The 11,974-nt window shown below is 43.6% G+C and overlaps 1 protein-coding gene across 1 annotated transcript; it reads right to left on the bottom strand.

The window, feature by feature from the left end:
* Nucleotides 1-544: 544 nt before the first annotated feature.
* Nucleotides 545-11,715, bottom strand: LOC122924956 (gastrula zinc finger protein XlCGF67.1-like; the record flags this gene model as incomplete). The annotated part of the gene is made up of 2 exons (XM_044276499.1): nucleotides 11,660-11,715; nucleotides 545-1,137 (listed from the first exon to the last, which is right to left on the bottom strand). Coding segments are annotated over exons 1-2 (627 nt in total), but the record flags the coding sequence as incomplete, so codon positions are not given.
* Between the last annotated feature and the right edge of the window lie 259 nt (nucleotides 11,716-11,974).

Below are 11,974 nucleotides of genomic sequence, written 5' to 3'. Positions count from 1 at the left end.
TCCCGCAAAAAACAAGTGCTCATACGGCTATGTAAACGGAAAAATTGTCCTGGAAAGGCAGGGAGTAAGAAAACTAGAATGCAAAAAACCCTCCGTGGCTGAAAGGGTTAACTGTAAGGTTTAACATATAAGTCATGAACAGAATATATGTCTTCCTAAACAGGATTTATCAGATGTTTTATAGAAGCCGTTATGTGACATCAATTAAGCTTTTATATCCAAATATACAACCTGAAATGAAATCATGTCTATGACCCAGTGATAGATTGTTTCCTTATATTGTGGCCATATGACTTCTCTCTTGTGTGACTTCACTAATGACCCCTAATTATTTTTCTCATTCAGAATGCAGCTTCTCTCATGTGTGATTCCTCTTATGTTTTAGAAGACTTGATTTTTGTCTAAAACATTTCCCACATTCTGAACATGTATATGCTTTCTCTCTTGTGTGACTTCTCTCATGTATAACAAGATATGATTTCCGTGTGAAACATTTCCCACATTCTGAACATATATATGCTTTTTCTCCTGTGTGACGTCTTTCATGTCTAACAAGATTTGATTTAACTGTAAAACATTTCCCACATTCTGAACACGAATATGGTTTCTCTCCTGTGTGAATTCTCTCATGTTTAACAAGATATGATTTCCGTGTGAAACATTTCCCACATTCTGAACATGAATATGGCTTCTGTCCTGTGTGACATCTGTTATGTGTAACAAGACTTACTTTCTGGGCAAAGCATTTCCCACATTCTGAACATGAATATGGCTTCTCTCCTGTGTGACATCTCTCATGTTTAACAAGATCTGATTTTTGTTTAAAACATTTCCCACATTCTGAACATGAATACGTTTTCCTTCCTTTGTGACGTCTTCGGTGTGTAGAAAGTCCTGAGCTGTCTGTGGATTCTTTACCACAATTAAACCTTTTAATCCTTTTCTGACCTGTACTTGCGGTAACAATCTGTGATTGGTCCGGAGAAGGTTCCTCATAATTAGGAGGATTATATGACAGATCTGTACTGTGAAGTCCTGGATGTGCATTAAGGGTAATGAGGTTTTCTCCTGAAGAGTGCTGCAGGATATCTTCATCTAGTGGTAACATGACATTTTCATATTTCTTACTGGGATTTTCTGTTAAGATAAAAATGAAAATTTGTTTAAAATTTCTTATTTTTTTTGCAAACTACAGAGTAGGCAAACGTATAACATTCCAATTAGGCTGGAAGTTGATCCAGCAGGAAGGAGAAGTGTTCATAAATTTGGAATCCATTCCTGACTTCAGCCAAAAAAAACTGCACTTGTGATCCCAGCCTTACAAAGCTTCTATAACTTCCTGACAAAGTCCAGGATTTTGGTTTACACCGGGTCATGACTTTTATTACATACAGTAAATAATGACTTAACAAAACAATTTTTAAAAAAAAAAAGCCTGACCATGTCTGGAATAGAGCCATGCTGTCACGATACTAGTGGAATACTGCTGGAATCCAATGGCAGGGACAAGGGCTAAACACAGGAGGCACCGGAGTCTTGAACAGGAGGCAGCAGGAATACAGATGAAGGCAGGGATCCAGATGAGAGGTTAAGGGGAAACCCAGAGAGCGGTCAGCAGGTGTTCAGGAATAGCAAAGTAAACCTCAAGGAGAAGGAACAAACCAGAGAGCAAGTTCCAGTTGAGAGGACTGCACAAGCAGGAGGTAAAACACAATACTCAAGCAATGAGTAACAGGCTTGAGAGGTTTATATCGGAAACAGGAAGATGGCACCCAGCTGAGACACAATCCATCATCTTAACTGAGGGAAAACTTAAGGGCAAGACAGTCTGATCTAAACAGACATCACAGGATGATTCCTGACATTACTCCCACCTCAACAGCGGCCTCTGGACGAGACCTGACTTGGTCTCCCAGGATATCTTTGATGAAACTGTTTGATCAGTCGGGGAGCATTAATATTACTCACCGGTTCCCAATAATTCTCTTCAGACCCATAACCCTGCCACTTAATGAGGTATTGTAGATGGTTCCTGAAGAGTCCAAGATTTTCTCTACAACAAACTGTTCTTGCCCATCTATCTCCACCGCATCGGGAATGTCACGAATCATTGGAAGTGGACCCACTGTACTACAGACTGGCTGTACCCTGGAGGGGAGTGACTAATCAGCTACCTGGTCTTTGCTAGAGCCTCTGGTGGTGAGGATAGACTTGGGCCGTTAGGGTAGCTGCCAGGTACCACTCCAGGGCAGTCCCAGAGTCGGTAGCAGATGGTCCGGGCGGACCAGGAGGTACCTGCAAAGGTACCGACAGTATAGACGTAGTTAGACAGGCAGGGTCGTTACCAGGAGCAACCAGACAGGACCGGTAGACGAGGCAGAGATGTAGTCGAGACAAGCAATGGGTCAGGGCAGGTGGCACAGGAACGAAGTCAGACAATCCGGGTCGGCAACAGGAGGAGCGATGCAAGCAGGGATCAGACGAAGAGCGTAGTCTAGGAACAAGGCACGTAGTCAGGAACACAAGTGGTAGCAAGCTCAATTACACATGATAGGACCTTGACTCTTAGGCACTTGGGTAGAGGGCTGAGCCACTTAAATACCTCCAGGAGAGCCAGGCTAGGTTAATGGAATCACCTGACAGCACCACCTAAAGAGTTATGCGTACAACAGCCGAGCACAAGCAGCGTTCAGGTTGACTGGAAGCTGCGGAGCGGAATCTCCAGAGCAGCAGCAGAGACAGGGAAGCACAGATCATGATCTCAGGTGAACACGGAGCCCTGAACCGTGGCAGCGAGCTGGGGGACAGTGTCGCACCGAGGACGCTGTTACTGGGAGGAGGAGGGATACGTTCTGGAAAAGGGTTCGGCATGGCAGGCTTTAGTAGAGACACATGAAAAACAGGATGAATCTTCATAGATCGTGGTAGCTTGAGCTGAACAGCTACTGGACTAATTATCCCGATAATCTTATAAGGCCCAACAAACTTCTGTCCTAGTTTTGGTGAAGGAACCTTAAGTTTCAAATTTCTACTGGAAAGCCATACTTTATCCCCTATTTTAAAGATTGGTGCTGGTCTATGAAATTTATCTGCCGCCTTCTATATTTTCTTGAGCCCGTAATTTTCTTGAGCCCTCTCTAATGTTCCTTTTAGTAGTTCTAAATGTTGCTGTAATGCAGAGATCCTTTCCGCGACTGCTGGAATAGGTGAAACAGTGGGGAATTTGGGAAGAATATTTGGATGATACCCCAAATTTGCAAAGAAAGGAGTTTATATCTTGTAAATGACAGATATAGCATTGAAGATACTGTTCCAGAGTCTGATTTGTGCGTTCAGTTTGTCCATTAGATTGTGGGTGAAAGGCGGTTGATAGATTAATATCAATCTCAAGTGCTCTGCAAAAACGACGCCAAAATTTTGATGTAAACTGCACCCAACGATCCGAGATAACTTCATCAGGAACTCCATGAAAAGGAAACACATTCAGAACTACAAGGTCAGCGGTATCTTTGGCAGAAGGTAGGCCGGTACATGGAATGAAATGTGCAGCCTTGGTGAGCCGGTCAACTACTACCAGAATTGTATTTTTTCCCTTAGAGAGATAGGTAGATCTACAAAACGGATTCCAAAAAAGTTGGGACACTAAACAAATTGTGAATAAAAACTGAATGCAATGATGTGGAGATGGCAAATGTCAATATTTTATTTGTAATAGAACGTAGATGACAGATCAAATGTTTAATCCGAGTAAATGTATAATTTTAAAGGAAAAATACGTTGATTCAAATTTTCACGGTGTCAACAAATCCCAAAAAAGTTGGGACAAGTAGCAATAAGAGGCTGGAAAAAGTAAATTTGAGCATAACAAAGAGCTGGAAGACCAATTAACACTAATTAGGTCAATTGGCAACATGATTGGGTATAAAAAGAGCTTCTCAGAGTGGCAGTGTCTCTCAGAAGCCAAGATGGGTAGAGGATCACCAATTCCCACAATGTTGCGCAGAAAGATAGTGGAGCAATATCAGAAAGGTGTTACCCAGCGAAACATTGTAAAGACTTTGCATCTATCATCATCAACTGTGCATAACATCATCCGAAGATTCAGAGAATCTGGAACAATCTCTGTGCGTAAGGGTCAAGGCCGTAAAACCATACTGGATGCCCGTGATCTCCGGGCCCTTAAACGACACTGCACCACAAACAGGAATGCTACTGTAAAGGAAATCACAGAATGGGCTCAGGAATACTTCCAGAAACCATTGTCAGTGAACACAATCCACCGTGCCATCCGCCGTTGCCAGCTAAAACTCTACAGTGCAAAGAAGAAGCCATTTCTAAGCAAGATCCACAAGCTCAGGCGTTTTCACTGGGCCAAGGATCATTTAAAATGGAGTGTGGCAAAATGGAAGACTGTTCTGTGGTCAGACGAGTCACGATTCGAAGTTCTTTTTGGAAATCTGGGACGCCATGTCATCCGGACCAAAGAGGACAAGGACAACCCAAGTTGTTATCAACGCTCAGTTCAGGAGCCTGCATCTCTGATGGTATGGGGTTGCATGAGTGCGTGTGGCATAGGCAGCTTGCATGTCTGGAAAGGCACCATCAATGCAGAAAAATATATTCAGGTTCTAGAACAACATATGCTCCCATCCGGACGTCATCTCTTTCAGGGAAGACCCTGCATTTTTTAACAAGATAATGCCAGACCACATTCTGCATCAATCACAACATCATGGCTGTGTAGGAGAAGGATCCGGGTACTGAAATGGCCAGTCTGCAGTCCAGATCTTTCACCTATAGAGAACATTTGGCACATCATAATGAGGAAGGTGCAACAAAGAAGGCCCAAGACGATTGAACAGTTAGAGGCCTGTATTAGACAAGAATGGGAGAGCATTCCTATTTCTAAACTTGAGAAACTGGTCTCCTCGGTCCCCAGACGTCTGTTGAGTGTTGTAAGAAGAAGGGGAGATGCCACACAGTGGTGAAAATGGCCTTGTCCCAACTTTTTGGGGATTTGTTGACACCATGAAATTCTGATTCAACATATTTTTCCCTTAAAATGGTAAATTTTCTCAGTTTAAACTTTTGTTCCGTGATTTATGTTCTATTCTGAATAAAATATTAGAAGTTGGCACCTCCACATCATTGCATTCAGTTTTTATTCACGATTTGTATAGTGTCCCAACTTTTTTGGAATCCGGTTTGTACGATAAAGTCCATGGAAATAGAATCCTAGGGACGAGAGGGGACCGACAAAGGCTGTAATAAACCCATGGGTGAAGAACGTGGAGTCTTGCATCTAGCACAAATGTCACATGACACGACATATTTTCTTACATTCTGTTGATAATTGGGCCACCAAAAGAAACGGGATAAAAATTCCTGTGTCTTCTGCACTCCTTTGTGAACCGCAATTTTAGAATCATAGATTAACTTTAGAATTTTCTGTCTTATTGTTTTGGGTATATATAGCTGCTGCCCATGAGTCCACACCTTGTTCTTAAGCATTAAATGCACATCATCAGGTGGACGAGACAGCAAGGAGTCGGTGTCATATTTTTTTTATCTCTTCAAGCAAGTCCTTATTATGGATTACTCCCACAAAACTAGACTCAGGAACAATAGTCTTGAGCGGAATCGTAGAAGTGGACTCATTGGATTCTAAATAGAGCATCTGCCTTGCCGTTACGGGAAATGGGCCTTTAAGAGATTACAAAGTTGAATTGATTGAGGCAGAGACTCCAACGAGCTTGGCGAGGAGATAAACATTTGGCAGATCTAACAAATTCCAAATTACGGTGATTAGTTATAACTATTATTTGCTATGAGGTTCCTTGAAGATGATGTCTCTATTCCTTAAGAGCTGCAATGATAGCTAACAGTTCTTTATTCCCCACATCATTCTCAGCAGGGGCTAAATGTTGGGAGAGAAAAAAGCACACGGATACAATAAACCCTTGTCTACTGTTCTCTGAGACAGAGATGCCCCTATAGCACAGTCTGAAGCATCTACTTCCACAATGAAGGCGAGTTCTGGGTCAGGATAAACTAATACAGAGGCTGTAGTGAACTTGGATTTTAGGAGACAAAAGGATTCCTGTGCTTGGGGAGACCAGGCGAAAACATTTTTTTTCTTAGTCAACTGTGTAATAGGAGTAATTATTTCTGAGAAATTCTTAATGAAGCGTCTATAAAAATGAACAAAACCTATGAAACGTTGAACATATTTTATGCTCCTGGGGATAGGCCAGTGTACTATTGCTAGAGTCCATGTGTAAACCATGAGATTAAATTATATAGCCAAGGAATTGGATCTCAGTCTGGTGAAATTCAAATTTTTCAATCAATGTAAGGCATAACAAGATATTTGAAATGTCCGTAACGTGACCTAAAATCTGTTTTCCATTTGTCTCCAGATCTGATGCGGACTAGGTTATAGGCGCCTCGCAGGTCTAACTTGGTAAAAAATTTTGCATGTCGCACTCTCTCCAAAAGCTCAGGGATCAATCGTAAAGGATAAATATTTTTTTATTGTAATTTTGTTAAGTTCTCGGTAATCATTGCAAGGTCTTAGACAACCGTCCTTCTTCTTAACAAAAAATATGGGAGCCCCCGCCGGTGAGGAAGATGGGCGGATAAACCCCTTAGCCCGATTTTCTTCTATGTAGTCCTTGAGGGCTTTTAGTTCAGGGCCTGCCAAAGGGTAGATGTTTCCAAAAGGAATAAATGCACCAGGAAGCAGTTCTATAGGACAATCGTAGGGTCGGTGTGGGGGGAGCTTGTCCGCAATTTGTTTATCATAAATGCCCGCAAATTCCTTATATACAGAGGGTAACTCCATTGACTTATTATCTTGAGCCGGATTTTATGAACTTTGTTCAAACTGAGCTGTCGAAAGAACATCCTCCGCTAGGAAGCTTATTTCTTTGGTTTCCCAGTTGATAACAGGGTTCTGTGCTTACAACCAGGGTAGGCCTATAATAACAGGGAAATGTGGAGAAGAGATCAATAGAAACTATAGGACTTCATGGTGATGGGGTGTTATAATGATTTCAATTGGTTCAGTCTCTTGATCCACTGGCCCTGAGCTCAGTGGAGATCCATCTACGGTCTCCATTACCATGTGTGAGAGTTTTTTTCTGTAATGTCCATAAATTGCCACTAGCCCTGGAGTCCACCATAGCAGAGATGGATATCCATTGAGAGTTAATCAAGAACTTAATGGGAAGGAAGCAATGGGAGTCTTTATTCTCTTTCTTAATATGAGGGGCCACCGATGAAATGGAATGGATGATTGCTTTCTCAGATAATTATGTTTACAAAGGAATTGATTCTCCATCTGAAAAGTCAGGATCTGTAATAGCTGCCACCAACCTCCACGGATAACTAGGGCAGTTTATAAGGAAGTAGTCAGACTTTTCACAGTAAAAGCATATACTTTCCCGGAGCCTGTGCTCCCTTCCATCAACGCTTTTACGTCTCAGTATGGAATCTACTTGCATAGGCTCACTTCCTGATTCTCTGTAAATCTTTCCTTGGGGTTCCTTGGAAATGGAGACAGGAAAGGAGGGGGACTGATTAGTATCATAATTCAAGGTAGCCCATTTCTCTTGTCATCGTTCAGACAGTCGGGTATCAATTCGAATGCAATGGTTAATAAAAGCATCCAAACCTAAAGGGGCCTCCGCACAAGCAAGTTCATCTTTTAATGCGCTGCATAGTCCTTTCCTAAAAAAAGACATTTTCGCTGCATCGTTCCAATCGGTGTCGACAGCCCACCTCTTCAACTCCATTGCATACTCTGTGACAGGGCGTTTGCCCTGGTGCAATGCTAGTAATGCTGCTTCAGCTGTAGCACCTCGATTGGGATTGTCAAACATTTGACTCATGGCATCGATAAAGTCCTCTAAGTGATTTAGCCGGGCGTCTTGAGTCTCAATCAATGGACCAGCCAAACAATGGCTTTATGTATCAGCAGCATAATAATACATGAGACTTTAGATCATCTAGGAAACTGAGTTGAATTTGCATCAAAGCATAGCCTACATTGATTGAGGAATCCCCGGAATTTGTTGCGGTCTCCGCCAAATCTGAATGGTGGCAACTTAGGGGTCATTGCAGGCACTGTAGCGCGTGGTACAGAAACTCGATTCTCAAAGTGGACCATCCGGTCAGATGTCTGCACGGTACCATGTAGCTCTTGAATCGCTTGTCCATAAATTTGGATATATAAAAGAAAAAACGTCCCAGCATCGAGAGCTTCAGAAGGTTGCTTTATTTGGATTCATAAAAGGAATACATCCAGTACACACCCACCACCGTAGTTGGCTGACATGTTTCGAACTATTCAGTTCTTAATTATAGCCTGGTGAAGTGCTCGCACCCCAGGGTATAAAAATACTCCACATCCCAATCATTGGGGTGGATGGGAAGATCTGAGCTCCTCCCGGGTGGCGAGTCTTCCACACACACCGCACCCACCACCATAGGTCATAAATACTGCTGATTTTAGCATATAAAACACATGACAAAATTAAAATACTCCTCCATAGATCACTTTAATGTCCAGAACATAATCTGTGTACTTGATAAGCAGAGAAGTAAGTAAAAACAACACCAATGAAAATGTCTGCTGGGGGGGGTTCTTATATAGTAAGGGGTCGGCAACTTTCCTATTGGTTGCTAGGGATGTGGCTAAGCTCAGACAAAGACATTGCAGCCTTCTCATTGGCCTACAAGCAAGAAGGGAGGTTACTGATGGACAAAAATCTAGAATATTCAAAGTTACGAATATATAGCAGTATATTCTAAATATTCTCGAATTGACGATATTCCATAAAAAATTTGCTATTCAAATATTCGCGCTCAACACTAGTGAACACGCTCTAATGCAGCTGGAACATTCTGGGACATGCAGTTATTGCTAGAAGTCACACGTTCAGTCTGAAGGGGATGAGCAGATAATCGCTTAAGTGATGGACAACATGGTCACATTTAGCAATTTAAAGCCGATGCCGGACAAGAATTTTACTACAAATATTGTCACATTTTATTGAGAGACCAACGACTTACATAACACACGCCTGTTCTACATCGATGACAAACAGTCGTACAGGGGCGGACATTGCCCATAAACTCCATGTATAATCTACAATATATATACAATGCAGAACACGGATTGTACAAGACGTCTCTGTAGTATAGTCTACTATACCGGCCCGATGGAGGCCAGAAGGACACGCTCCCATCATGTGACTGGAGCCCTATAGATATGACTGACATATAAAGAGCACGGAGCCTCTAATGTAATGTGAGAAGAAACTGTGGAGATCCTCCATTACATGTCACTGCACACACGTGTATACACTGCACATGACGGCTCTTACCTTGTGATATAAGAGGCCGGTGCTCCTCCATTACATGTCACTGCACACACGTGTATACCTGCACATGACGGCTCTTACCTTGTGATATAAGAGGCTGGTGCTCCTCCATTACATGTCACTGCACACACGTGTATACACTGCACATGACGGCTCTTACCCTGTGATATAAGAGGCTGGTGCTCCTCCATTACATGTCACTGCACACACGTGTATACACTGCACATGACGGCTCTTACCTTGTGATATAAGAGGCTGGTGCTCCTCCATTACATGTCACTGCGCACACGTGTACACACTGCACATGACGGCTCTTACCCTGTGATATAAGAGGCTGGTGCTCCTCCATTACATGTCACTGCACACACGTGTATACACTGCACATGACGGCTCTTACCTTGTGATATAAGAGGCTGGTGCTCCTCCATTACATGTCACTGCACACATGTGTATACACTGCACATGACGGCTCTTACCTTGTGATATAAGAGGCTGGTGCTCCTCCATTACATGTCACTGCACACACGTGTATACACTGCACATGACGACTCTTACCTTGTGATATAAGAGGCTGGTGCTCCTCCATTACATGTCACTGCACACACGTGTATACACTGCACATGACGGCTCTTACCCTGTGATATAAGAGGCTGGTGCTCCTCCATTACATGTCACTGCACACACGTGTATACACTGCACATGACGGCTCTTACCTTGTGATATAAGAGGCTGGTGCTCCTCCATTACATGTCACTGCACACACGTGTATACACTGCACATGACGGCTCTTACCTTGTGATATAAGAGGCTGGTGCTCCTCCATTACATGTTACTGCACACACGTGTATACACTGCACATGACGGGTCTTACCTTGTGATATAAGAGGCTAATGTTCATCCGTTACATGTCACTGCACATGACGGCTCTTACCCTGTGATATAAGAGGCTGGTGCTCCTCCATTACATGTCACTGCACATACGTGTATACACTGCACATGACGGCTCTTACCTTGTGATATAAGAGGCTGGTGCTCCTCCATTACATGTCACTGCACACACGTGTATACACTGCACATGACGGTTCTTACCCTGTGATATAAGAGACTGGTGCTCCTCCATTACATGTCACTGCACATACGTGTATACACTGCACATGACGGTTCTTACCCTGTGATATAAGAGGCTGGTGCTCCTCCATTACATGTCACTGCACATACGTGTATACACTACACATGACGGCTCTTACCCTGTGATATAAGAGGCTGGTACTCCTCCATTACATGTCACTGCACATACGTGTATACACTGCACATGACGGCTCTTACCTTGTGATATAAGAGGCTGGTGCTCCTCCATTACATGTCACTGCACACACGTGTATACACTGCACATGACGGTTCTTACCCTGTGATATAAGAGGACTGGTGCTCCTCCATTACATGTCACTGCACATACGTGTATACACTGCACATGACGGTTCTTACCCTGTGATATAAGAGGCTGGTGCTCCTCCATTACATGTCACTGCACATACGTGTATACACTGCACATGACGGTTCTTACCCTGTGATATAAGAGGTTGGTGCTCCTCCATTACATGTCACTGCACATACGTGTATACACTGCACATGACGGCTCTTACCCTGTGATATAAGAGGCTGGTGCTCCTCCATTACATGTCACTGCACACACGTGTATACACTGCACATGACGGCTCTTACCCTGTGATATAATAGGCTGGTGTCCTCCATTACATGTCACTGCACACACGTGTATACACTGCACATAACGGCTCTTACCTTGTGATATAAGAGGCTGGTGCTCCTCCATTACATGTCACTGCACACACGTGTATACACTGCACATGACGGCTCTTACCCTGTGATATAATAGGCTGGTGTCCTCCATTACATGTCACTGCACACACGTGTATACACTGCACATGACGGCTCTTACCTTGTGATATAAGAGGCTGGTGCTCCTCCATTACATGTCACTGCACACACGTGTATACACTGCACATGAGGGGCCTTACCTTGTGATATAAGAGGCTGGTGCTCCTCCATTACATGTCACTGCACACACGTGTACACACTGCACATGACGGCTCTTACCCTGTGATATAAGAGGCTGGAGCTCCTCCATTACATGTCACTGCACACACGTGTATACACTGCACATAACGGCTCTTACCCTGTGATATAAGAGGCTGGTGGTCCTCCATTACATGTCACTGCACACACGTGTATACACTGCACATAACGGCTCTTACCTTGTGATATAAGAGGCTGGTGCTCCTCCATCATGGCCTCCTTGTACAGATCCTTGTGTCCTTTTATATACTCCCACTCCTCCATGGAGAAATAGACTGTGACGTCCTGACACCTTATAGGAACCTGACAACACAATGACACCGTCATCACCCAGACCCCTCCAGTGCTGTTACTGGAGAATTTCCCAGCATTCCCAGCAGTGTCACCTCTCCAGTCAGCAGCTCCATCATCTTGTGGGTGAGTTCTAGGATCTTCTGCTCATGTATCAGGGGGTGAGGGGGAGGCTCTGTGATGGGGGGAGGGGTCCTGCTCCA

Source organism: Bufo gargarizans, chromosome 1, assembly GCF_014858855.1.
Source record: "Bufo gargarizans isolate SCDJY-AF-19 chromosome 1, ASM1485885v1, whole genome shotgun sequence".
Lineage (NCBI taxonomy): Eukaryota > Metazoa > Chordata > Amphibia > Anura > Bufonidae > Bufo > Bufo gargarizans.
This window is presented reverse-complemented; position numbering and strand designations above follow the sequence as displayed.